This window comes from Geotrypetes seraphini, chromosome 2 (genome assembly GCF_902459505.1).
Source record: "Geotrypetes seraphini chromosome 2, aGeoSer1.1, whole genome shotgun sequence".
Lineage (NCBI taxonomy): Eukaryota > Metazoa > Chordata > Amphibia > Gymnophiona > Dermophiidae > Geotrypetes > Geotrypetes seraphini.
This window is the reverse complement of record NC_047085.1, coordinates 324,978,102-325,005,304: the sequence shown is the minus strand read 5'-3', so window position 1 is coordinate 325,005,304 and position 27,203 is coordinate 324,978,102. Positions and strand designations below refer to the sequence as shown.

Sequence of the window (27,203 nt, the reverse complement as noted above, 5' to 3'; positions counted from 1 at the left end):
TAACGTAGTTTTGATCCAAATTCCTAAATATTTTAAACCATCATCTTTCCATACAAATGAGAATGTATCAAACATACTTCAAAGTTCAAAGTCTAATAGATGCTGGCATTGTAATCTTGCAATAGAGACTTTAGATCATCTTTTGTTTTATTGTCCCTATATCTTAGCCTTTTGGAATTCCATCTGGGATCAAGTAAATTGTTTACTGGAAAATCATGTAGCACTATCTTATGATACAGTATTATATGGAACTTCTATGAGAAAAATGAGTCAGATATCTTCATTTAATAATAAACTTTTATTAATCATGACTGGAGTCGCCATTCAACATATCACTAACAATTAGAAGGATTGCAGTAGACTTAATTTCAACTTTTGGTGGAATTCATTATGTCACATGTTTAAAATGGAAAGATCATTAGCTGTACAGAATGGAAAATATAAAACTTTTATTAAAATATGGGAGCCATTGACATCTTTTTGTAATGATTACACACCATTTTTTTCTATTGAAATATACACAATAAATAATAGAGAGGGGTATGGGGAAAGGGTTCCGATTGTATTGCTTATTTAGTAATAATGGAGAATATTATTAAATTATTATAATGAATAATTTACACTTTTCTAAGTTTCAATTCACTTGTAGATTTGGGGTGGGGGGGATTTTTTGTTTTCCATTAATAATATTTATATGAATGACATAAAATATTATTTTCATGTGGTTTATTTTAGTTATATATGAATTTGGGAGAGAGGTGGGGGTTAAATCTTCTTGTTTTATGATATTGTAGATTTTCAAGTGATGTTGTACTATATTTGTTTGATATTTACTGTACATTTGATGTAAGTTATAAAATGAATAAAGAATTAAAAAAAAAAAAGCAGTGCATGCAAATAGATCTCATGCATATTCATTGGGGAAATCCTGAAAACCCGATTGGATTTCGGCCCTCGAGGACCGGAGTTGCCCATGTCTGCTTAACCCCTGTACCACACACTCCCACACCATATTAAATAAGGGCATAGATGTACCTATTTGTCTTTATAAAATTGCCTCTGAAAAGGTGCAGAAATTCCAGGTATGATTAAGCCACATACATTTACACCATCTTGGGAGCCAGAATAAATGTATGTGTGTACAATATACTGTGTAAATTATGTCTCTAGCCACATAGGCAGCAGAACAGTCCTGGGGGGGACCCAAGAGCTCCACCCTAGCCCCAGTGGAATCCTGTGGCATGGCCCTCACCAGCTTCCATCTCCACCTCCTACTGGCATTGTACTTTAAATCTTCGGGGAAACCGCCACACAGCTTAACAGATGGGAGGGCAGGCACCAGCCGTCAACCACCAATTTTGGGGGAGGCCATGGCCCCTGTGGCCCCAAACCTGCCTACTCCAGAGTCGCATACAAGTACATACATTCTTATCATCGTGCACACTTCAACGCATGGGGTAATTTTATAAATGGTATTATAGATAGTTACATAGTACATGAAAGCAGATGAAGACCTGCACATTCCATCTAGTCTGCCCAATAAGGTGGCCCGAACCACATCTGCCACTCCGTGCAAGTTATACTCCTTCATTGTTAAACATTGGCATCAAACGCAGGGAGGTTTGCAATTTGTCATGTTGCCACCCAGTTATATTTGACACAATCATGGAATAGTGGTTTTACAATTTTGGTTGCAGCATAGTCACATTCATTTTCAGCTCTGATTAAATTAACAATCCCATAATGTTGCAAACTGACATTTTATGCGCTATCAACCTGAAGAGAGTGTTATCTTATTTCCTTAAGTGCCAATTTGCAGAAATGATATTCTATGTTTTGACATTGTTTCAGATCATTGATTGAACCATATCCATGTCATTTTCTTCTTGGTTGGGCCGAGAACTTTTCAGCACCCCCTTGTATATGCTCCATTTTTGCTTACACCCTATGCTGTCTATTAAAATGTTTCATCACGTATTGTGTCAACATTGTATTGTAGCATAATTTGATTATAATTTGAATATTTTTACTGTTGTAAGCGTCTATTGCTTATGATTGCATTATTCATGTTGTACACTGTCTTGAGTGAATTTCTTCAAAAAGGAGGTAAATAAATCCTAATAAAAAAGCATATGGCTTTTGAAATTGTGCAGTACTTAATGAGTACCAGTAAGCACTAAGAGATAGTTCAGTGATTTACTATCCCCCCTTTTACTAAACCGCAATAAAATGAAACCAAGAGAAATCTTGGAATCCCAGTGAGGTTAGCATATCAAGGAGTAGGCAGTGAGCAAGTTTTGAAGGCAGCAGATAGATTGAGAAGGATGAGGATAAAGTAAAAATGATAATACTATTCAATGATAATGTTCCAGGTAATATAACTTTGAACAGTTCCTTAAACTCAATTTGTCTGATCTCATGAAATATGACTTCAGATACATTTTTTGTAGACACTGGTTTTACAAGGGAGAGATGGAATATGTCTACTAGGAGTGAGTAATTTTATAAGTGACTTGAGAGTCTGGAATAACATTTTAATAAGTTCAAGTGTGTGCTTATAAAATTACCCTGGAGTATACACGCATAAAAATAGATACTGGAAGTCACATTATATAGTGAGCAGGGGAGGATGTGGTTCTTCTGTGTCCCCCTATCACAGCGATGGCGAACCTACGGCACGCGTGCCAGCTGTGGACCGCGAAGGCCTTGCAGCTGGCACGCGGGAAGGTCCGCAATAGAGAGCTGCACGGGTCGCGGGGATCCCGTGGGGACGCCTCCGAGGGTCGCGGGGTTCCTGCGGGGCTGGATGTACTAAGTTGCGCGGCTTTTATCCCTACCTGCTCTGCTTGCAGCACAGAGCCGAACGGAAGTCTTCCCGACGTCAGCGCTGACATCGGTAAACAAAGCCCTCCCTCCCTCCGACGTCTGCGCCGACGTTGGGAAGACTTCCGTTCGGCTCTGTACTGCAGGCAGGGTAGGTAAGGAGGAGTAGCCTAGTGGCTCGAGTGGCTACCAAGGGAGGGGGGCGGTCTGCCCCGCCCCATGTGCAGCACAGCCGGCCAGGTCCCCTTAATTTTGTGGCGCTAACCCGACCGACCGACAACAGCCCTGGTCCGACAAACCTCCCTGCCCTTAACCGCGAATCTAAATTACCTTCTTACAGCAGCTGTAAGAAGGAAATTTAGATTCGCGGTTAAGGGCAGGGAGGTTTGTCAGACCGGGGCTGTTGTCGGTCACGGAAGCGCCACATAAGTAAGGGGACCTGGCCGGCTGACTGCACCTGGGGCGGGAGAAGGACACTGAAAGCACTGGGGAAGACAAAGGGGTGAAGAAGGACGCTGAAAGGCCATAGGGAAGACGGGGGGGGGGGGGAGGACACTGAAAGCATTTGTGGAAGACAGAAGGGGGAGAAGGACGCTGACAGGACATGGGGAAGACGGGGGGGAGAAGGACGCTGAAAGCACATGGGGAAGACAAAGGGGTAAAGAAGGACGCTGAAAGGACATGGGGAAGATGGGGGGGTGGAGAAGGATGCTGAAAGGCCATGGGGAAGACAGAGGGGGGAGAAGGACGCTGACAGGACATGGGGAAGATGGGGGGGGAGAAGGACGCTGAAAGGAAATGGGGAAGAGAGAGTGGGGAGAAGACGCTGGCAAGGAAGAAGACAGAGATGCCAGACTATGGGGGGAGTGGAGGGAATTAGATGGGTGCCAGACCAATTTGGAAGGGGGGAGAAAGGGAGAGGCATAGTAACAGAGCAAATGGAAGACGCAGAAGGAAGAGAAACAGTGGATGGAAGGAACTGAATGAGAACATGAGGAAAGCAGAAACCAGGCAACAAAGGTAGGAAAAGAATTCTATTTCTTTTTTTCTTTTTTTTTTTTTTTGCTTCAGGATAAAGTAGTATATTAGTTGTGTTGAGAAAAATTTATAAACAAAAGAGGCTCTGGTAGAAACCCGTTTACAAAGTGTGTATTCTTCCCAATTAATATTTCCAAATTAATAAAGTCTTTTTGCTTATTTGTAAATGGGTTTCTACCAGAGCCTTTAATTCAGTAGCATAATTAAATGAAATAACTATTTCTGAAGTTTATAGGGACGGGCGGGGACGGAGGGGATTCCTCACGGGGACGGGCGGGGACAGAGGACATTCCTCGCGGGGATGGGTGGAGACGGAGGGATTCCTCACGGGGACGGGTGGGATTCCTCACGGGGACGGGTGAGACTTTGGCGGGGACGGGTGGGATTTCTGTCCCCGCGCAACTCTCTAGTCCGCAATTAAGATATGCGGCGCGGCGGGTGGTGAGTGTGCCGGTGTCTGCTTTGCAGCTCACCTGGCAACAGGGCCGGACTGGCCATTGGGAGGACCGGGCATTGTCCCGGTGGGCCGCGGCCCATCCTCCTGTGCTGGCTGCAGTCCTGTGAGTGGATGTTTAGCCTGCCTGTCTTCCCCTTAGTATCCTATGAGCCAGGCAGTGTGTGAGGGGGAAGTGGGGGGGGAGGAAGAGAAGCTTCACACTGAGTCTGTCAAAGGAACTCAGTGAGGCTGTAGTGTGACTCCACATGTGACATCTGTAATCAGGAACAGTTCCTAGTGCTCCCATGCTAGAGAGGTGAGGATATGGGGGGAAGTTAATGTGTCTAATAATGTGCTCCTCTGTAAAAGCCTCTGTATCTTCCATGGGGGACATGCTAAATTTGAGGAAATAAAAAAGCTGCTTATGATGATTGCATAGAGAAGTTCAGTAAGCTGAGAGGAGGGCTGGGCTCTCTGTGAACAACCAACACACTAATCCTCTGCGCTGTACCTTATGGAAAACTCAATATAGCAAAAAACAGTAAAGTGTATATGTGGCTCTTCACAGTGCTTTTGTAAACATCATAATAAAATAACAAAGGCTCCAATAATGAAAAATAAAAGTCCTTTTCCCATACACTCAGGTTGCACAAGTCCGGTTTTCACCCGGACAGTATATTTTTTGACCAAAACGGATGTCTACAATTAGTAAAATTCCCCAATCACATATTTTTTTATGGGGATGGATTTGTATACAGCACTTCATTAGATTTTTTTTATTATACAAATTTTATCTTTTTGTAGACTTGAAGTCTTGAACAAAGAAAATGAGTACAGCAAAAAAGCAAAAACAGATAGTGGAAGACCATTCCAAGAGGCCTGGACAGAGTACATATGGAGTGATTGAACGCAGTGGGAAAGCATTGTGTATTATGTGTAATGAAAGTGTTGTGTCTCGCACATCAAGTGTCAAACGTCACTTTGAGACCAACCATAACAGTGTTGCTGAACTTGGTTTAGCTCAAAGAAAAGAGTTCCTTGTAGGAAAATTAAAGAAATATCACTCCCAGTCTCTTAGTTTTAGCAACTATCTTTCAAAAACTAATCATCTTACAGTTGCCAGCTTTCAAATTTCACTGTGCATGGCAAAACATGGTAAGCCCCTCTCTGATGGAGATTTTATCAAAAAGGCAATTTTGGCTGGGAGTAATTCACTCTTCCATGATTTCCAAAACAAGGATAAAATTGTGCAGCGCATCTCTGAGATGCCGCTAAGCAGAAATACTGCAAAAGATAGGGTTCTGCGAATGGCTGCTGATGATAGTCAACAGCTTACTTGCTACTTACAAAAAGCACCCTTCTACTCCATGTGCTTGGATGAAAGTACAGATATTACTAACCATGCAAGACTAGCGCTCATTTTGCGTTATGCTACTGGTGACATCATGAGAGAAGAGCTGGTAAAACTGCTGTCTTTGCCTGGAAGAACACAAGGGATAGATATCCACAATGCTGTGATGGAGGCTTTTTCATCACTAGACGTAAGTCCAGAAAAAGTAGTTTCAGTTACTAGCGATGGAGCACCTAGCATGGTGGGGACAACATCAGGATTCATTCATTTCTTTGCTAAGGAAGCAAAACATCCACTGATTCGATTTCACTGCATAATACATCAAGAGGCTCTCTGCGCCAAAGAAAGCAGCAAAAAACTTGACGATGTCCTCAAAGATGTAACAAAAATGGTGAACTTCATCATGGCGCGTGCTCTTAATTTTCGACAATTTCAAGCCCTTCTTGATGAGGTTCAGGCACAATATAACACTTTACTGATGTACAATAATGTCTGGTGGCTGAGCAGAGGACGAGTGTTAGAGAGATTTGTGGCCTGCTTGGAAGAAGTTAGGCTATTTATGAACGAAAAGGGGGAAGACTATCCTCAACTCACCAACATGGCCTGGCTTACCAACCTCATGTTCTTTACAGATTTTACTAACCACTTTAATGTACTAAACAAAAAATTACAAGGCATGGGAAAAACAGCAGAAAGCATGTTTAGTGACATCAAAGCTTTTGAGAGAAAATTGCATGTTTTTGAAAAAGACCTTGAGAGTGGACAAGCCAAGGATTGACAAGTTATCAGCATGCATGCAATAACAAATATCACATTAATTTTTTTCAGAGCATGCCCAATGCATATGTTTACATGAAGCAGTGTTTTCAGTTTGCAGTTAAGACACTTTCTAAGTTATTTAAATATTATTTAAAGATGTTATTTAAAAAAGGGACTTTACATGGCCCTGTTGTATTCCAATCTGGAATTTCCAATAAAAACGATTAGTTTAATTGAAAGCTCTTTTGTTTTCTTTACATCATATTATTAGAAATGTAATGATTTAACTATTTTCTAATTTGATTGTAAATTTTACAAAAAAACATGTATAGACTCTTTGGGAATGCACACCGAGTCTTGACACAGTTAACAGTTTTAAGAAGTTTATCTTTTTTTTTACTCAGGATACATTTGACATGGTATGTGAATAATACATTTAAAATATATTGTGTAACTGAATCAAATTCTTCCTAAATTCATTAAATTGAATGAAATCATTAAAACATTATAAATTGCCAATAAATTGAAATGCAAACCAAAGGATTGTGAATCAAATTGATTCTCTGACAATACAAAGATTCCAACCTTTAAAAATGATGTTACATAGTTCAGGCAACTTTATAAAGAGTTTTTAGATACTAAAATCTTGTTATTAAGGTTTAATTGACGTGCTGGCACTTTGAGGAAATTCTTTGGTTTTGTGCGGCAGTTTGGGCACTCGGGCTCAAAAAGGTTAGCCATCACTGCCCTATCAGAACCCATCAGCACTAATCTTTTATGTTTTTGTAGTGCTTTTGTAGACTCTATCAGCTAGTTCCTGGAGAGTATGCATGGAGAGATATCTAAGTAAAGCATGGGCCCTAGCTTTACAGTGTATTTTTAGATTCTTTTTTCTCCCGATTCCAATGGAGCCTTTTCCTCCACAAGCCTCCCCCTGACCTTTGGATATGTCTATAGGAAGCAGCACATTGTTCTTCCCTCTCCCTTCAGTATTCTTTCCTTTCACATTGTATTGGTAATCCTTCTGTGTCCTTAGGCATTCAATTATTCGCTTTATTTTTATCTATTCATTCTGGCTGTAGGTTTTGCACACCCACTCACATATCTGTACTTACTACTTACAAATTAAATGCTTTTTTAATGCTTTTGGTTTTTTTTGGGGAGGAGGAAGAGTGAGCACAAGAGCATGGTCTACTTGCTGGTCCCAGCCTTTCCTCTCTTAATGTATAAGTTTCAAGTTTCTAATATATGTTCACTAAATAGATATTAAACAAAAGCATAAAAAAATTATGTCAAATTAGGATTAACACAATACCGATAAGTAAATTTACAACAGAACAAAAAATACAGTGAACAAACATATGACAAACAGCCAAAATAATAAGGTATTATGTATAACTTGAGGGTGCAATTCCACTGGTACAGTCCAAACTCTCCCAGTCCAGGTGTAATCTTAGGTTATATCTCTACAAGCCACTTGTTTGAGGAGTACAATCAACTTACACCGAGTGTAGGTTGCTTCATCCACAAAATCCTAGGAGAGACCAATTGGGACCCCTGAAGAAGACCATTTTTGGTCGAAACACAGACTGTGTTGGGTCCTCTTCAATTTACTAAAGTTGTGGATGAAATTTATTCCTTTAAGATTGTGGATTACTTTCTTATTTTAATAGAGCCTGCATCAGTAACATCAGACTCCACAATTGTCTTTGTCTCGTAACCTTAGGTTATATCTGCAGGATTTCTCTTCCTATGAATTTTGCCTTATTCCCTTGACCAGGACCTCAGCTCTCTCTCAATTGTCCATGTTCTAGTGGAGTATGGCTCTCTGGGGTCACCTACAGCTCTTGCCACTGTGGCTGCAGATGCAGGGGGGAAAGGCATATATGCACCATGCAGGCGGTCAAGAGGTTAATAAGAAATGAGTCACAAGTTAAATCAAAAGAAAATAATTTCACCTCATTGTTCGGTGACTTCAGAAAACACTTGAATTTTATTTTTTCATTCTAACACGTAAACCAGACACCTTGCTAAAACATTTTTTTTTGTTGTTAACTTACTTCCTCTTGCATTAAAGTTTTTGTACTTATTCCAAAAGTTTCATCTGTCAATGCCTTCTGTTCATAACACAGACATATAACTTTCATGATGCATTTGAATTATACATGCAAGGGAAAGGGAACCCTGAGGCTAACTTTAAAAAAAAAAAAAAAAAAAATTCTTTATTTATACATTTTAACCTTATGACAAAGACAAAATCAAAATGAAAGAAATAATACAATCCAGTTTAACAATCATTCTCAAAAAGCAAGTCATAATTTTTCAAGAAATAACAACTGTACCGGTTTGCATAAATTAGTCCACAATATAGGAGGCTAGAACTGCCAATTTATTATGCCAATTTACTATTTCACTGGTAATTATTCAAAGAAAATAAAGATGTGACTAGTTGGGCCCTGAATTTAACTTCATTAAGCTAATATATAAGTAGCATATCTCACAAAGTATTTACAATTTGCCCTTTGGCAGCAATAAATTTTGACAACTGCTGAGGTTCGAAAAATACATATCTATTCACCTGATAGTACGTAACACATTTGCAAGGGTATCTCAAAACAAACGTTGCACCCAACTGCATAACGTGGGGTCTCAAAAATAAGAAACTGCTTTCTTCTCCTCTGTGACACATCTGGATACATTTTCACTACTTTTGTCATAAATGGAACATCTTTATACAGTCAAACCTCGGTTTGCGAGTAACCCTGTTTGCGAGTGTTTTGCAAGACGAGCAAAACACTCAGCAAATTTTTGACTTGCAAACCGAGTGTTGACTCGATTTGCGAGCACCCCCCCCGATAACCGGCATCGCTCCTCCCCCGCTCGCAAAGGCCCCCTCGCTCTAACCGGCACCACTCCCACCGCGCGAACCAGCCCCCCGCCAGTACAACTTAAATTTACCCACCTCCCCATCTAGTACCAGCACCGGCACCGGCATGCAGGCACAGCTCGTGTGCCTAGAAGATCTTCCGGCTTCGGTTCCATAGACAAAGCGCGCCTTTGTCCCGGCGCGCTTTTGACCTGACACCTCCGGCTTCTGCCTGCCTTGAGCATGCATCTGCGCATGCTCAAGGACTTCTATTCTCCCTCTCGCCGAGCATCAGAGCTGCTACCACCGCTAAAAAACGCTCCACAGTTTTGTAAAAGGGGGAATAAAATAGAAATACACAGCTTCAACGCTCTAGCTCAGGGGTGCCCAAACGTTTTGGGCTTGCGAGCTACTTTAAAATGACCAAGTCAAAATGATCTACCAACAATAAAATTAAAAAACACAAAGCACATTATTCGCTGAGAAAATGTTAATTATCATTCCTATTCTGGGTTTTTTTTCAAAGAGGTCAAGGCAGATGACTCTATGCATTGTCACCTCAGTAACAACCATACAAAAATAGAGAAATATACCCCCCTTCCTTTTTATTAAACCACAATAGCAGTTTTTAGCGCAGGGAACTGTGCTAAATGCCCAGTGCTGCTCTCGACGCTCATAGGCTCCCTGCGCTAAAAAACACTATTGCGGTTTAGTAAAAGGGGGCCATAGTGCAAAATATAGACAGCATATATAAATTCAGACACATTTTGATCACTAAATTGAAAATAAAATCATTTTTCCTACCTTGTCTGGTAATTTCATGAGTCTCTGGTTGCACTTTCATCTTCTGACTGTGCATCCAATCTTTCTTCCCTTCTTTCAGCCTGTATGCTTCCTCTCCTCCAGACCTCATTCCCTCCCCCAACTTTTTCTTCCTCTCTCCCTGCCCTTTCTTTCTTTTTTCTCTGATGCCCCCTTTTTTTTTTCTATTTCCCTTCTGTCTCCCTGCCTGCCCCCTTTCTTGCTCCCTACCCTCCACAAAGCTATTGCTGCCACCATCGGGAGAAACAGGCCCCAAAGCCACTGCAACGGCTGCCCCAAGCTCGCTCTGTTTCCCACCGGGCCGACCAGCAATCCCCCGACGTCAATTCTGCCGTCGGAGAGGAAGTTCCACCCAGCCAGGCAGCGATTGGCTGGCCCGAACTTCCTCTCCGACTGCAGCCTTAAGGCGGGTGCACAGCCAGGGTGGACCGCCCCCCCACCCCCCGGTATGACACTGAAGAATGGCAGCGGCTCCTCTCACGAATCCTCACCTGCGTCAGAAATCCGATGCAGTCAGTGATCTTGAGAGGAGCCGCCGCTGCATATTTCACCTTTAAAATACAGGCCGCCGCCGCTTCCTCTCACCTCGCCCTCGAGTGAGCGACAGGAGAAAGCGTATGAGCGACGCCACTGAAAATAGTGAGCAATCGCTCATGCGCTCACCTTAGAGGGAACACTAGTCCAGACTATCAGCAGATAAGTTCTGCTGGTTTGGATTCAGAGCCTTATCTCTATTAGGTAAATAGAAAATTTTTGAGAGAGGTGGATAGGAAGATTCGGGTGCTTTCAAAATTTCTGTTAGGTAATTCTTAAACATACCAAGCGGTGAACTAAGTGGTAACTTTGCAAAATTTATAATCTGAAGGTTACATCTCCTTGAGACATTCTCCAACTCTTCTACTTTGAAATGAAGATTCCCACAGTCCTTAATCCAAGTTAAGGCTTGAGATTCAACAACTTTTAATCTAGTCTCATGTCCGGCCATCTTGTTTTGGCTAACTTTTATATATGACTAGTCTTTAAGCCCGTTACATTATCGGGTGCTAGAAAGCAGCCCCCTTTCCCTCTCCCCCTCCAGTTCCTCCCTGTCTCTCCGTAGCCCCCCTTCTGTCTTCCCCCCCTAAGCAAAATGATCTGCCTCCCAGCACACCCCTCCCCCCAAAGCAGACCCCTTCCCCTCTACCCCTCCAATTCCTCCCTGACTGTCTCTCCGTGGCCCCCCATTTTTTCTCCCCCGCAAGCAAAGCTATCTACCTCCCAGCACACCCCTCCCCCAAAGCAGACCCCTTTCCCTCTGGCCCTCCAGTTCCTCCCGGACTGTGTCTCCGTGGCCCCCCCTTCTGTCTCCCCCCCCAAGCAAAGCTGTCTGCCTCCAAGCACACCCCTCCTCCAAAGCAGGCCCCTTTCCCTCTCCTCCCTGTCTCTCTGTGGTCCCCCTTCTGTCTCCCCCCCAAGCAAAGCTGTCTGCCTCCAAGCACAGCCCTTCCCCAAAGCAGGCACCTTTCCCTCTCCAGCTCCAGTTCCTCCCTGTCTCTCCGTGGCCCCCCTTCTGTCTCCCCCCCAAGCAAAGCTGTGTGCCTCCAAGCACACCCTTACCCCAAAGCAGACCCCTTTTCCTCTTCCCAGTTCCTCCCTGTCTCTTCGTGGCCCACGCGATTTTCTCTTCTTGCGGTCTGGCCAGCTCCCCTAGTCCCTTGCCGCCGCCGCTGCCACCCCCTTCCCTTCCCGCGGTCGACAAAACTCTTGCCTCCAGCAGCCGCCGCACTGTAAATACGCTGCTTCGCGGCCTCTACCGCCCCGATTTGCTCTTCCGTGTCCCTGATGACGTCATCAGAGAAACGGAAGAGCAAATGAAGGCAGTAGAGGCAAGAGCTGCGGCGGCTGCTGGAGGCAAGAGTTTTGTCGACCGCGGGAAGGGAAGGGAAGGGGGTGGCGGCGGCGGCAAAGGACTAAGGTAGCCTGCCAGACCGCGAGAAGGGTGGGCTAGAGGAACCCGGGACCATGGCAGAGGCTCGTTGCACAGTGTAAATACAGTTGCTCAATGTGAGGCTTCCTTCGCTCTTCCGGGTCTGCATTCCGACTCCTCAACGCGCCAGCCTGAGCCGGCATAGGCGGTTGAGGGTGGAAGGTTGTGGTCGGAGTTGCTAGGCTGCAGCGGATGTGTGAGTTGTGAGTGTGGGGCCTGCAGCGGCGCGAGGTGGAGACGGAGAGCAGGCTGTGGTGACGTTGTAGGCGTGCATGCGCACTCGTATTTTCGCGACGGGACCAGGGAACACGTTTTTTTTAGTGCGCATGCGCGGCCTATCATTTTATTATATTAGATAGTGTTCTTTAATGTAATCTCTCATTTTACAGAGTATAGTATAAAAATATTACTTCTGAAGTAATGCAAGAATATAAAATGTATGTGCACTGTATACAGTTTAACTCGATACTTACATGTCATATTAACCAGTTTGTCTACAGTATGTTGTTCCCCTCCATTAACAATGTATTCATCTGCTGTTATCTCCAAATGCTAGAAGAGAACAACACAATATATGTTTACATTATGTCTCTGTCTTTACCTGCTCATTTTTTGCTAAAATTATAAAGAATGGAGGGGAATTTTCGATAGGACATCTAAGTCCAACTTTGGACGTTTTCAGCAAAAACATCTATAAATCAAGTGGAGAAAATGTCCCATTTTTGAAACTGCAAGATATCTATCCTTTTTTTCAAAAATGGCCTATCTAGACAGATGCACTAATTTTTGTATTAGAAAATGGCCTAAAAATATGTCTTTTTTGGCCATTTTCTAATACAAAAATGCCCAAATGCAAAATGTTCAAAACCCACTTTTTAGATGGATTTCTATGCCGTTCATCCAAAGTTCATCTAACTCTCAAGAGGGCGTGTTAGAGGCATGTTTTTGGTGGGACTAGGGTAGACTTATGACTTGGACATTTTTGTTGTATGTTAAACAAAACTATAAAAAAGAGGAGAGGAGGAAAAACAAAATTTTCATTCAAAATAAGCAACTCTCCACTATCATGCCAAGAAGTCACTATAAGACAAAAAAAAAAAAAGCCTCAGGTCATTGGTGAGTGAACATAAGCTTAACCACCACCACCCACATCATCGGCATAAAAAAAGTTAATCAAAAGTGACTATTGCTAAATCTATTGAATATTATTTTCTTCAAAATATATCTTAAACAGAACCCAGATTCTCTACAGAAATGGAGCTGCAATCACATTATAGCTTCCTTGTATTGCTAAGCCATTTAAAGTCCTTCTTTTCCAAGCCAACATTTCCAACGGAAGGATCAGAAGACAATGTCAGATGCTGCTTGGGGGAACTTTAAAGTCTGTTTTTGCCCCGAGGAAGCGGTTTCAGTACTGTGAAACGTCGGCTTGGAAAAGAAGGGCTTTAAATGGCTTAGCAGTAGGAGGAAACTATAGTATGATTGAAGCTCCATTTTTGTACAGAATCTGGGTTCTGTTTAAGATATATTTTGCTTCTTATTTATTAAATATTCATTCTTTATATCAAGAACATAAGAACATAAGAATTGCCGCTGCTGGGTCAGACCAGCGGTCCATCGCGCCCAGCAGTCCGCTCACGCGGCGGCCCCCAGGTCGAAGACCTGTGCCCTAACCGAGACCAACCCTACCTGCGCTCGTTCTGGTTCAGCAAGAACTTGTCCAACCTTGTCTTGAATCCCTGGAGGGTGTTTTCCCTTATAACAGCCTCTGGAAGAGCATTCCAGCTCTCCACCACTCTCTGGGTGAAGAAGAACTTCCTTACGTTTGTACGGAATCTATTCCCTTTTAACTTTAGAGAGTGCCCTCTCGTCCTCTCTGCCTTGGAGAGGGCGAACAATCTGTCTTTATCTACTGAATCTAATCCCTTCATTATCGTGAATGTTTCAATCATGTCACCTCTCAATCTCCTCTTTTCAAGGGAGAATAGGCCCAGCTTCTCTAATCTCTCATTGTATGGCAGCTCCTCCAACCCCTTAACCATTTTAGTTGCTCTTCTCTGGACCCTTTCGAGTAGTGCCATGTCCTTATTCATGTACAGCGACCAGTGCTGGACGCAGTATTCCAGGTGAGGGCGTACCATGGCCCAGTACAGCGGCATGATTACCTTCTCCGATCTATTCGTGATTCCCTTCTTAATCATTCCTAGCATTCTGTTTGCCCTTTTCGCCGCCGCCGAACATTGTGCAGACGGCTTCATCGACTTGTCAATCAGTACTCCCAAATCCCTTTCCTGGGTGGTCTCCCCAAGTACCGCCCCGGACATCCTGTATTCGTGCATGGGATTTTTGATACCAACATGCATTACTTTACACTTATCCACGTTGAACCTCATTTGCCATGTTGTTGCCCATTTCTCGAGCATGGTTATGTCGTGTTGCAGGTCTTCACAGTCCCCCTGCGTCTTCACTATTCTGAATAACTTCGTATCGTCCGCAAATTTAATCACCTCACTCATCGTACCTATTTCAGATCATTTATGAATATGTTGAAGAGCACGGGTCCAAGCACCGAGCCCTGCGGCACCCCACTGGTGACGTTCTTCCAGTCAGAGTATTGTCCATTTACCCCCACTCTCTGTTTCCTATCTGTTAGCCAGTTTCTAATCCACGTGAGTAGTTCACCCACTATTCCATGGTTCTCAATTTTCCGAAGAAGACGTTCATGCGGAACCTTGTCGAATGCCTTCTGAAAATCCAGATATATAATGTCGACTGGGTCACCCTTGTCTATCTGCCTGTTGACTCCCTCAAAGAAGTGCAGCAGGTTCGTCAAGCAAGATCATCCTTTGCTGAAGCCGTGCTAACTGGTCCTCATCAGATTGTGTCCGTCTAGGTGATCAATGATGCGGTCTTTTATCAGCGCCTCTACCATCTTTCCCGGTACCGAGGTCAGACTCACCGGTCTGTAGTTTCCCGGATCTCCCCTTGAACCTTTTTTGAAGATTGGCGTAACATTCGCCACCTTCCAGTCTTCCGGAATCTTTCCCTATTTGATCGACAGGTTGGCTATTAGTTGAAGTAGTTCAGCTATTGTCCCTTTCAGTTCCTTAATGACCCTAGGATGGATGCCATCCGGTCCCGGGGATTTGTCGCTCTTAAGCCTATCAATCTGCCTGCATACTTCTTCTAGACTGACCGTCATCCTTGTCAGTTTCTCGTCTTCAGCTCCAGCATATAGTCTGTTGGGTTCCGGTACGTTGTGTATATCCTCTTTGGTAAACACAGATGCAAAAAATGTGTTCAGTTTATCAGCGATGGCTTTGTCCTCCTTTATCACTCCGTTTATTCCATCATCATCCAACGGTCCCACAGCTTGTACAGAAAAGAATAATGTAGTCAAATATATATCAGGAAAAAAAAAGCTAAATATTCTCAAGTCCTCCAAGATTACAAAGAATAGAGTTATTTAAGGACACAACTATAACCTAGAAAAAGAAGAGAGGAAATATATCATCTAACACCTAAAATACAGAGAAAAGAAATATCTAATTCTAAGAGCTTATCTATCATACTCCTTCAATATGTTTTGTAGATAGAAATACAGTTAGGTGAGATGGTTTAAAGAAAACATATTTCAAAGATTGATATCTCATTATACATTTCCATGGATATCTTAAATAAAAAGTTCCACCAATCCGAGTAACACACAGTTTCAATTTGGGGACACAAAGATTTCCACAGATTTGCAACTAAATTCCACAATGAGTTTAGTGTTACTTCTGAAGGTTTAGTCAAGGAAAATTTTGGCAATTGTAAAGTTGTAATTTGCTCACCGCCCTGCAACTCTTTCTGAATACTTCCAATGGAGTCCTCCAACTCCCTCTTGGGTGTTTGAGACTTTGCAGATTCCATAGGTGACACAACATCCTCCAACCGAGGAAACTCCAAATCCGCAGATGATTTTACTTGAGCCTCTGGATCAGAAAATTTCACCAGCCTCAGTGTTTCCTGAGCCTGCTGTGAGGAGCTAGCATTCTGTGATTGAGGGGGAGGAGCTCTATAATCAGGGCTTAGCATCGTATCTAGCCCAGGGAGATGAACCGTGCCTCCACTCCATGCCGGCATCTCCAGCGGGCCCACATTGATAAAAATCTCTGTTTATAGTCTTCTCAAAAATTTCTCAATCAAACTTGAAGCCGCAGGTTCTAGACGTTGCGAGGTACCAGTGGTGCTCTTCCCCCGCGCTGCTTCACCATAGGAAATACTGACCAGCAACCCCTAGTCGGTATACAGCAGCAAAAATGAAGAGAAGACCAAACGGGCGTCAGGTGAGAATGGACTTTAAGATATATTTTGAAGAAAATATTTTTTAATAGATTTGGCAAGTCACTTTTCACGAAGGTTTTTTTATGCTGATGATGTAGGCGGTGGTGGTTAAGCTTATGTACATTCACCAATGACCTGAGGCTTTTTCTTGTGTCTTATCAAAGTGACTTATTGGCATGATAGTGGAACGTTGTTAATTTTAAATGAATATTATTGACATTTTACTATCATAATCAAACATTTTAGAATAGGGGTGTCCAACCTTTTGGCTTCCCTAGGACGCATTGGCCGAAAAAAATTTTTCTGGGGCCGCACAAACACTAACACTAGCCGATGAACAAAAAAAAAAGGTTGAGCAAGTCCCAAATCTGCAATCACTAATACAGAAAATGTATATATCTAATAATAAACCTTCATTAAAGGGACACTGTAGAGAGGAACCCAAAAAAGCAGTAATACTTACCCTGACTGAGTGATCCTCCATGTACATCGCTGACAGTGGGAGCTGCCACAGGCTTCCACATCCCCATTCTGATGAGCAGGGATGCACGCTCCTGGTTCTCCCATTCACTTCTATTACAGCTACGGTGAGCGTCTTCAGAGGTGAGCCTCATCAGAGCAGGGATGCTGAATCAGCTTTTAGCAGCGCACGTGGAGGATCATTTAATCAGGGTAAATATTACTGCTTTTTGGGCCTCCCACTTTGAGCTTAGGCTCCCTCAAAATTAATATCTCCCCTGCTGTAGCTAGTAGGGATCCCCAAACCTCACCAACTGACAGCCACCTCCTCCCCCTCCAACTTCCAAAGTTCTGCAGCTAGCAGCAATATTGCAGAGCTGCTGCCTTCCCTCCTCCCTTCCCTCCCCCCCTTGGCTTTCATGCATGCATAAAAGCACTGGTAACTTGAGAATATTACCATTGGCTGCAAAGCTTGGAGAGTTTGAGTTGCCAGACTGGAGGAAGATGTCTTCAGTTCACAGGGCTTGGGAATCCCCACTAACTCAAGTATTTATAAATTGCAATCAGGCAGGGTAGAAACTTTAGTGCCCATCCACTAATTTTGGGCTTCAGTCCCTCCCCCAAATCAGCTGTATATGACTACACCATTGAATCTAATATAATAAACCTCTAGCCGCGCATGCGCACTCCCACCTGCGTGTGCCAGTTTTCTGTGAGCTGTAGGTCTCTTGCAGGTAGGAGTGCGCATGCGCGCCTAGCTGTGCCAGTGGCCTGCCTGCTCTCCACCTCGCACAGTCCGGAGTTTATTTAAAAGAACACGCCACAACGTCTCCTCCCACGAGCCGCTCCTGCGTCGGAGAAGGCTTCCGACACAGGCGCGATCGTGAGAGAAGACACCCGGCACCCTCAAACCCAAAAATGTGTCAACGAGACCACGGGAAGGGTAGGGGGGGGCAGCAAGGGACGAAGGGAGCCAAGGCACTATCCTGTCGGCTCCCACACACAACCTACTCCTCCCATGGCCCGGACAACGAACTCTACAGATGCAGTGTGGCCAAACCAGCTCCCTGCGGCCCAGCAAAGTCCCCGTGCCAGAGTGCGTAGGCAAACGATGCAGAAGCCAGCTCCCCCGGAGCCCAAATCCCAACAGCGCCAGACGGAAATAGATAAGGTAAAGGGGAAATGGGATCTTGAATATGGTTAGGTAAAAGCAGGACTGGACAGGGGGGGGTAAAAGCAAGGGGAGAAGGGCTACTGCTGGACAGGGGAACAAGGAAAGGGTACTACTGGACAGGGGGGGAGGTAAAAGCAAGGGAGAAGGGCTACTGCTGGACAGGGGGAGCAGGGAAAGGGTACTACTGGACAGGGGGGAGGTAAAAGCAAGGGAGAACGGGAGCAGGGAAGGGGTGCCACTGGACAGGGGGGCGAGAAAGAAGAAAAAAAGAAAAGAAAAGCCTAAGTCTGCACATATATTCTACCACCCGTTAATCTAACGGGCTTAAACACTAGTACAAAAATAATTGTGATGCACATATCCCAAAGCTAACATATTCCAGTTAATAAATTCAAAATAAAACAATTTTTTCCTACCTTATTGTCTGGATATTTTATTTTCCCAGTTTCTCTTTCTGCTTTTTTCTCTATCTTCAACTAATTCTCTTTCCAGTGTCTGCTGTCCATTTTTTTCTCCTCTTCTTTCGTTCCATTTCCTTCTTATGCCCATCTCCAACGAATTGATTTTTCCCTTTCAGCTTTCTTAACTTTTTATTTTCTGCCTCTGTCCACTCAAATCTTGCCTTCTTTCTCACCCTTCTTTTTAAATGTTCAGCTACCTCTCAATTCTCCATCTTCTCTCAGTCCCTAGCTCTCCCATTTCCCATCTCACTCCTTTCCCAGCCTCCCATTCCCTTCTATTTACTCCCCAATACCACATTTCTACCGCTGTACTCACTGCTTTCTCACTTATCTCCCTTTTGACCTCATCCACATGGCTCACCACTTTCAGAATCCCCTTCCCTTTTTAAATTGGTCAGGCTATAACTCCCTGTTCCTCTCTCCACTGGTCAGGCTATAATTCCCTGTCCCTTTCTTTCCATCCCTAGCATTATCTTATCCCAGCTCTCTTCGCTCCTGCCCTTCCATGGTTCCATCTCTCCTCCTCTATCTCCATGGTCCAACATTTTGCTCCCTCTGTTTTCTGTTTTTCTTCTTCTCTCCCCCTTGATGTTGAACAATGAAATGGAGAAAAAAAAAAGAGAGATGCTGCTTCTCTTTGCCTTCTATCCTCTGCCTTCCATCCACAGGCCTAACATTTCTCCCTCCCTCCCATCCCTAGATCCAACTTCTCTCCCTTTCTCTTTCCAACTGCCCCATCCCATCTCTCCCCCTGTCTGCCTGCCTCCCTTCCCCAGGTCCACCATATCTTCCTTTCTCTTGCCAACAGTTCTCCCTTCATGTATCTGTTTCCCTCTTCCTCCACACCACCCCAGGTCCAACTTCTCTCCCTTCAGACCATTGCCCACCATCTCTCTCTCTGTCCTCTGTTTCTGGCTCCATAAGTTCTCCTCCCAGGCCCAATCTGGCACTTCTTTTAATACCCTCCCCCCCAACCCCCCCAACATCCAGGAGGCTTCCTCAGCTTAGCATGTTCTCCCCCTTCTCTTTGCGCCCATGCATCTCTACCTCACTCCTCTCCCACCACCATGTCCAATAATTCTCTCTCTGTCTCCGTCCCTCCTTTCTCTGCCCAACAGTTCTCCTCTTTCTTCATCTCCCCAATTGCACCATCTCTTTCCCTCTCTGACACCCAATTCTCCCTTTCTATTATCTCCCTCACCTCTGCATCTCTTTCCCTCACTCCCTCCATTCTTCCATCTTATGGCTCATGCTCCCCTCTATCTTTCCCTTCATTCTGTGTCCTAAGTTCATGCCCCTCCCTCCTTTCTTCCATCATTTTTCACTAAGTTTATGCTCCCTCCCTCTCAAGTCTCACGCCCTTCACCCTTTCTCCCTTCTGGGCCACGGATGTTTACCTTTTTCCTACTCCCTCCTCTGTCTTGCAGTATTGATTCAAAGCCGCGGGCAGTGGCTCCTACATGCCTCCTGTGGCTGATCTGGAAGCGTTCCCTCTTACGTCACAACATCAGAGGGAACGCTTCCAGGTCAGCCGTAGGAGGTACATAGGAGCTGCTGCCCGCGGCTTTGAATGAACGCTGCAAGACGGAGGAGGGAGCCGGCAAGACGTTAAACAGCTGGAGGCAGCAGAAGGAAAACACCGCATTGTCCTCTAGCGTGAATGGGGCCGCACAAAATTCTTCACAGGGCCGCATGCGGCCCACAGGCTGTGGGTTGGACACCCCTGTTTTAGAAAATGAGGAAGGCTAGACCTGTTTTAAAAATGAAGAAGTGCCACAAAGGTGTCCAAGTTAACCAGATGACCACTGGAGGGATGGATGCATTACCCCGCACACATTCCCCCAGTGGTCACTGAACCCCCCCCCCCCCAATCCCCCAAAGATGTGAATGAAATGGTGCATAGCTGCCTGTATGACAGCTGCAGATGTTATGGCCAGTTCTATGACAGCAGTGAGCAGGTCTGTGGAGTAGCCTTGTGGGCAGTGCAGTGGACTCCAGAGAAGAGGACCCAGGCCCATAATCCCACTCTAACTACTACATTTGTAGTAGTTATTGTGAGCCCATTAAAACCCACCCAGGACCTACTGTACCATCATACAGGTAACACCTGCAGGCATAAAGGCTATTGGGGTAGTATACAATTGGGTCCATTAGGTTTTGGAAGGCTCACCATACACAATAAGGGGATTATCATGAGATGTCTATCTGGGACCTTTGATGTGAAGTTCAATGCAATATGCCTTGAGGTGCCTTACTACTCTGCTGAGATGTCTGTGTGGCCAGTCTGCTATAAATGCTGGCTTGTTTTGTACATTTTTAATTTGTACATTTTCTTTTTCTAAAATAGAAACACTAAGGGCAAATATATCAGAAAGGTCTTTTTTTTTTTTTTTTTGGGGGGGAAGACATCTTGTGGTTTCAAAAATGACCATTTTCTCTACCCAATTTTTAGACATACTTCACAAAACAACCAAATTCGGACTAAGACATCATATCAAAAATGCTCCTCTAAGGTACAAAGTTGTTTTACAAAAGCACAAAGAACATCAGAATATCAGTATTTTTCACACAACATTCCACACAAAACCTACTTTTGCAAAGCACCTTTCATAGTAGTAAACTTTTAGGCATATTCCACTACACATGAAAATTTAAGTTCCCTATTAAATGAGCTGTTGAAAAACAAAAATATGGAAATACTAGTCTTTAAGCCCGTTACATTAACGGGTGCTAGAACATATGTGTGTGTGTCTGTCTTTATTTCTTTCTCTCTCTCTCCTTAGCTGCTTTTTTTCTTTCTGCCTTTCTTTTTCCTTGGCTGTCCATCACCACCCCTTGCCTGCTCCCCCTGTCCATTTTCCCTTCCTTTTAACTCCCCTGTGTCCACCACCACCCCTTCACTGCTCTCCTTATGCAGCAGCAGCCCTTCTCCCTTTGTTTTACCTCCCCCCTGTCCAGCAGCACCTCTTTCCTTCTCCCCCTGTCCAACATTAGTCCTCCGTTCCTTTTCTTCAACCCCCTGTCCATCAGCATCTCTTTCGTTCTCCCCCTGTGCAACAGGTGCTAGAGTAGACGACTGTTTTTTTTTTTCCTTTCTCTCTCTGTGCTTGGATGCTGTCTGTCTGTCTGTCATTCTTTCTGTCTGTGTCTCTGTCTTGCGCCATGCCTGCCTATCTCTCTGTGGCCCCCTTCTCTTCCCCGGCATGATTGGTGTGTGCCCCCAGAACACCCTTCCCCCCAAAGCAGCCCCGTTTCCCAATGCCCCTGCCCCCTTTTGTGCCATGCCTGCCTGCTCCGTGGCCCCTTTCTGTTTCCCCCCTATGATTGCTGTCTGACCCAGGAAACCCCTCACCCCAAAGTAGCCCCCTTTCCCTCTCCCCTTGTTGAGCAATGCCTGCCTGTTCTGTGATCCCCTGCCCATGACTGCTATGTGCCCCCAGCACACCCCTACCCCCAAAGCAGCCCCTTTCCCTCTTCCCCTGCTTGCCTGCCATGCCTGCCTGCTCCCTGTGCATCAGCATCAGCATTTCCCTCCCCCTCACCTGTTCCTTCGTAGCAGCATGGAGATAAAACGGCTCCCTTAGTTCTTTGCTGGATTTTTTTTTAAGTTTAAAGATGCCTACGCGGCTCCTCTCACGATCTGGCCTGCGTCGGAAGCCTTCTCCGACACAGGCCGGGATCGTGAGAGGAGCCACGGCGGCAGTTTTAAACTTAAAAAAAAAATGCAGCGAACTAAGGGAGCCGTTTTCAAAGCCGCCGCCGCGGCTCCTCTCATGAGCTGCACTTATATTATGTCGGAAGATGAGAGAGGAGCCGCGGCGACGGCGGCAGATTTCAAATTAAAATAATTTATGCGGCCAGCCGGCTCCCTCGAAACCCTCCCCCCCTTTCCCTTCCCGCGGTCCGTCTGGCTGCGTTGTTCTCTCCCTCATTCTCAAACAGTCCGTGCCAGCTGAAGTGGGAGTGGGGGGGACTCAGCACCGGCTGGGCGACTCGAGCCGACGGCCCCCAGGAGCTCGAGGCCGACGGCGGACATGGCTTGCGTTGCCGAGTTTGGTGACGTACAACCCGCGCATGCGCACTAAAAAAAACCCGACAGATCAGGGAACACGTTTTTTTTAGTGCGCATGCGCGGCCTAGCATTTTATTATATTAGATAATTATCATTGTTGCATGCTCTCTGGAGCAGGCTTCACACCTTCCAGCCAAAGATGTAAAAGGGTTATTTGGCACCTCTCAGACCTAACTCTTGACACAGTACAGTTCTTTTGGACCAGTGAGCTCCCTTCCCCAGTCCCAGTGTGACATACAGGTAGTTGTGAGCTATTTTCCAAGATGATACCACCAGGGCAGGAGCAATTTGGAGCTCTTTTACGAAGGAGTTGGGCTCTTAGGGGCTGAAGGGCCACAAACAAGGTTTCACGGCTTGTCTTTTTGGTAAGCTGGGTTTCTGAAAGAATAAGGCTTAACTTTATCTTTTGGCTGCAACAGGGCTGCAGATTGGAAGAAGCCCACTGGTCCATGAGGGAAGTATTGGCCTAGCTGGAGGGAAAGTGATCTGAAACAGTCCATATGACCCTTTTAAATCTTTGCTTTTGCTAAACAAAGAGGGCCTTATTTTGAAATATTTTGTGCACCCTCACAGATAGGAACACATGAAGCTGCTGCCCATGACAGGTCACAAAACTTTTCTTGCAAATGTTAGCTATGTTTGCAGATGAACCAAGAGTCCATCTATATTCCTAGCTAACTTTTTATGCTCTATAGCCGTTAACCCATGAGTTTCTCACAGGACAGTATATCAGCCTCTCTATTTTGCCAGAAAAGCTACATTTGCAAGATGTTTCATTTTTAACTTATGACATAGAAAGGTGATTTGATTTTTGAGGGCCTTCTTTTTTTTTTTTTTTTTTTTTTTTTACCTGTGCAAGACTTTCAATCCCATTAAGTTGATGGAGCACTTCCTATGCAGAAAAAAAGCACACATCTGATTAGCATTTAGAACTAAAATAAATTAGAAAGTCATGCAACTACAATAATTGTTTATTACAATTAAACATACATTGAAAATGTTTTAGAAAGGATGTACAGTTGAAAACATTATAAAAGATTTAGGGGGATGAATTCTGTAAGCATCCCTGGATTCTAATGCCCCTGAAAGCAGCAGCTGTAATGCTTGAGGATTTTCTTATGCCACCAAATCCCAGAAGCAAGATTACAGCTCACCCTTGTGAGTGCTTTCACTTTCTGTTATGATCAATTGTTACCTTTTGAACAGTCTGAGAAATTCAGACATTAGGTAAAGAAAGGTTACCAGATTTTTGTCCGGAGAAACTCAGACACATGGCCCTGCCCCCTTTCTGCCCCTAGCCCCAGCAAGATGGGGTAAAGAAGAGGAGAGGCACTGGTGGGAGGGGGAGAAGCCTGTGGCCATTGTGGAGAGGATGATTCATCACAGCCATTTCATGGCAGCTATTTTTAAACGTCCAGCGATAAAATAGCTGTGATGAATTGTCCCATTCTGAATCTGTAAAACAAATAGACAGGCAAAAAAAAGATCACATATTTGTAAGTGCTAAAACCAGCTTGGTTTTCTACAGCTTTTTATTTTTTTAACCTGCCACCATAGAAACATTTATTTATTTTACTTATAACCCACCTAAAGCCTAAGCCGGTTCCAAAATGTACATAAATAAATCAATAACACAAAATAAAATCCATAACATAAAATACTAAACAATAATATCAAAAACCTACAATACAATAACTGCTCATTCTGCATCTACCGTCCTGTTAATCACTGCTCCTCACTCACCTAGACAAAAAGCTTCTACAAATAAACATGGAATTTGATTGCAGATAAGGTATGTAAAGCCCATCTATTCTGCCCAATTTAATTGCTGTTGCAGTGTCATATGCTCCCAGTTTATTGTGTCTTCCCCTTTAGTCACTGTAGTCTATAGTGGCTGAGACTAATAAATTTGTACTTTTGCTAGTGCAATGAGTAATCAGATATGAAGGGTAGGGGGAAATATTCAGCTGATTCTATACTATCGTTTCTACAGAGTGACTTATTTTACTAGATCAATACTTTAAATCTTTTTCTGGTTTTAGGTAGAAAGCTTGTTCAAAAACCTGGTAAAATGGATCCCGCATTAACAACCTCAGGCAGATCAAGGTTCTCAGAAAATGTATTGATGGTGCTCGGTCAACCCACTCTCTGTAAAAGAAAGAACATTTTTTAAAGTCTTTCTGATAACAAAACAATAGAACTGTTATAACAGTCATAGTCCCAGGCAGTGTTCCCTCTAAGCGGGCGGGTGTTGTGAGCAAACTTTTTTCACCGTGAGCCAAAAATATCGGGCGCCAGCAAGTTATGAGCCAACTCGCCCGATTCTCCTCTCGCCGCCCTGCCATCTGCCGTACGCCTCTTCCGATCGTGCGCTGTGACGAGAAACGTGTGCGCTGCGATGTAATATTTTGTGCGCCAGCGCACGCCAGCGCAGCTTAGCGGGAACACTGGTTCAAATGGTTTTATTTATTTCCCCAAATTTATTTTTGTTATATGCATTGAAAATATTTGATATTGCGTTTAAATCAAAATCTCAATAAACTTGAAACGAGTGCCCGTGAGATTGTGGGAGGGTTAAATACTCAAAACTTAGAAGTTTTTGCTACGCCAGCTTTCTGGTATCTTTACATACAGTGGCGTACCTAGCATATGTAACATCCGGGGCCCATCATTTTTTGGCACCCCCCCCCCCATCTGTAAGAAAAACATGATTTTTAGTAACAAACCACACGTCACACATGAGTACCTAGGAAAAGGCAGCATCTTACATATTGCAGTGAGCAGTACATCAATACACCCATTGTAAAACTAAACAAGCCAGACCAGCACAGATCAATCCTACACCGTCAATCCTAACAGAAAACCATGTCTTTCGAACACACAGAACACAGAAAACACCTTCGCCTAGTAAGGAATATGTAATCACAAACTAACCCCTCCCTCTTTTACAAAACTGTAGTGTGGATTTTAGCTACGGAGGTAACAGCTCTGATGCTCATAAAATTCTGAGCATCAGAGCTGCTACCGCTAAAAACGCTTCACAGTTTTGTAAAAGGGGGGATAAAATAAAAATACATAGACAAAGGTTAAATTGAACCAGCAAGAAGCTGGACTCTGCATACAATGCTTCACAGAAACAGTGACACATGTCTCCTAAAGCAATAAATAAATAGAAATTTTTTTCTACCTTTGTCTTCTGTGGTTTCTCCTTTCCTCATCTTCTTGTAACTCTCTTCCTTCCATTCACTGTCTGCCGTCTCTCTTCCCCTATATGGCATCTTCTCTCCTTCTATGCCCCTTCCAGAAACTGTATGCCTCCCCCTTCCATCTCTCCTTTCACCCCATTGGTCTGGCATCTCTCTCCTCGCCTTCCCTCTCCCACACCTCTCCTCATAGTCTGGTATCTCCCCTTCCCTGATTCTCTGGCATCTCTCTCCTTTCCTTTTCTTCCATCTTTCGTTCCCCCTCCATGCTCTCACATCTCCCCCTTCCTTTTCCCTTAGACTGGCATACCTTCCTCCTATGCTCCAAGCCCTGGCATCTCCTTTAATTCCCTCCCTCATCTTCCTTCTCCCTCCAGCTGGGTACCGCAACACTCTTCCCTGCAGCTCTGCACTTCCCCACAATTGCCATGCTTCGGTTCCTCTTCTTCCTTCCTTCCTCCCCCCCCTCCCCCCGCGGGACCCTGCGGCACCATCAACTCTTACTCCCTCTAATGTCGGCCCTGCAGCTCCAGACTTCCTCGCACCTTCTCCCCTCCCCCTTTGGATCGCTATTATTTTAAATGTTATAGCCGCGGAGCTGTATCCATCAGTGGAGATGTCTAACCTCGGCCTGCCCCGGAACTCTTACTGCAGCAGCCGCCCGTCTAGGCAGGAACAGGAAGTCACTGTTGCAGTAAGAGTTCCGGGGCAGGCCGAGGTTAGACATCTCCACTGATGGATACAGCTCCGCGGCTATAACATTTAAAATAATAGCGATCCAAAGGGGGAGGGGAGAAGGTGCGAGGAAGTCTGGAGCTGCAGGGCCGACATTAGAGGGAGTAAGAGTTGATGGTGCCGCAGGGTCCCGCGGGGGGGGGGGAGGAAGGAAGGAAGAAGAGGAACCGAAGCATGGCAATTGTGGGGAAGTGCAATCCCCCCAATGCGTCCCCTTACCTTACCTCCCCTTACCTTTGCGACGCGTGTGTGCGCTGTGAAGAGAAACTTTGCGCTGCGATGTAATATTTTGTGCGCGCGCGCAGGCCAACGCACCTTAGCGGGAACACTGGTCCCAGGTCTCCTGTAGCTGCTCAGTGGTAAATTCTGTGACAAGATTTAGAAAACCTTGTGGCCAGTGTTTGGCAAGTAATATATTACTAAATAATATCTTATGATTTATTATAATTTAATATATTGTCTTTCTTGAGGAACTAACAAAACAGTGAACAATAGACAATAAATCTAAATCTGAGAGGAGAGAATGCCCATTTTCAAAGGAAAGGACAGAGACTGAATAATAATAATAATAATTTTATTCTTATATACCGCCAAAGCCAAAGTTCGAGGCAGTTTACAATAAAGAGGAGCTGGACAATCAGCAAATATAGGTACAATGTAAAGTCAATCAACATATGGGTGGGTAGGAAGCAGGTAAGGCATAAGAGAAAAT

General features: G+C 44.3%; 1 protein-coding gene across 5 annotated transcripts in view; it reads right to left on the bottom strand.

The window, feature by feature from the left end:
* The window catches only part of NEK10 (NIMA related kinase 10), a 514,569-nt gene that overhangs the window by 402,339 nt on the left and 85,027 nt on the right, over positions 1-27,203 (bottom strand). For all 5 annotated transcript variants that reach the window (XM_033930152.1, XM_033930153.1, XM_033930155.1 and 2 more), the window contains exons 6-8: positions 24,617-24,701; positions 23,404-23,445; positions 12,535-12,613 (exon numbers count right to left, since the gene is read on the bottom strand). In XM_033930152.1, coding sequence (XP_033786043.1) covers positions 12,535-12,613; positions 23,404-23,445; positions 24,617-24,701 — 206 coding nt within the window. The remainder of the gene's footprint in view (positions 1-12,534; positions 12,614-23,403; positions 23,446-24,616; positions 24,702-27,203) is intronic.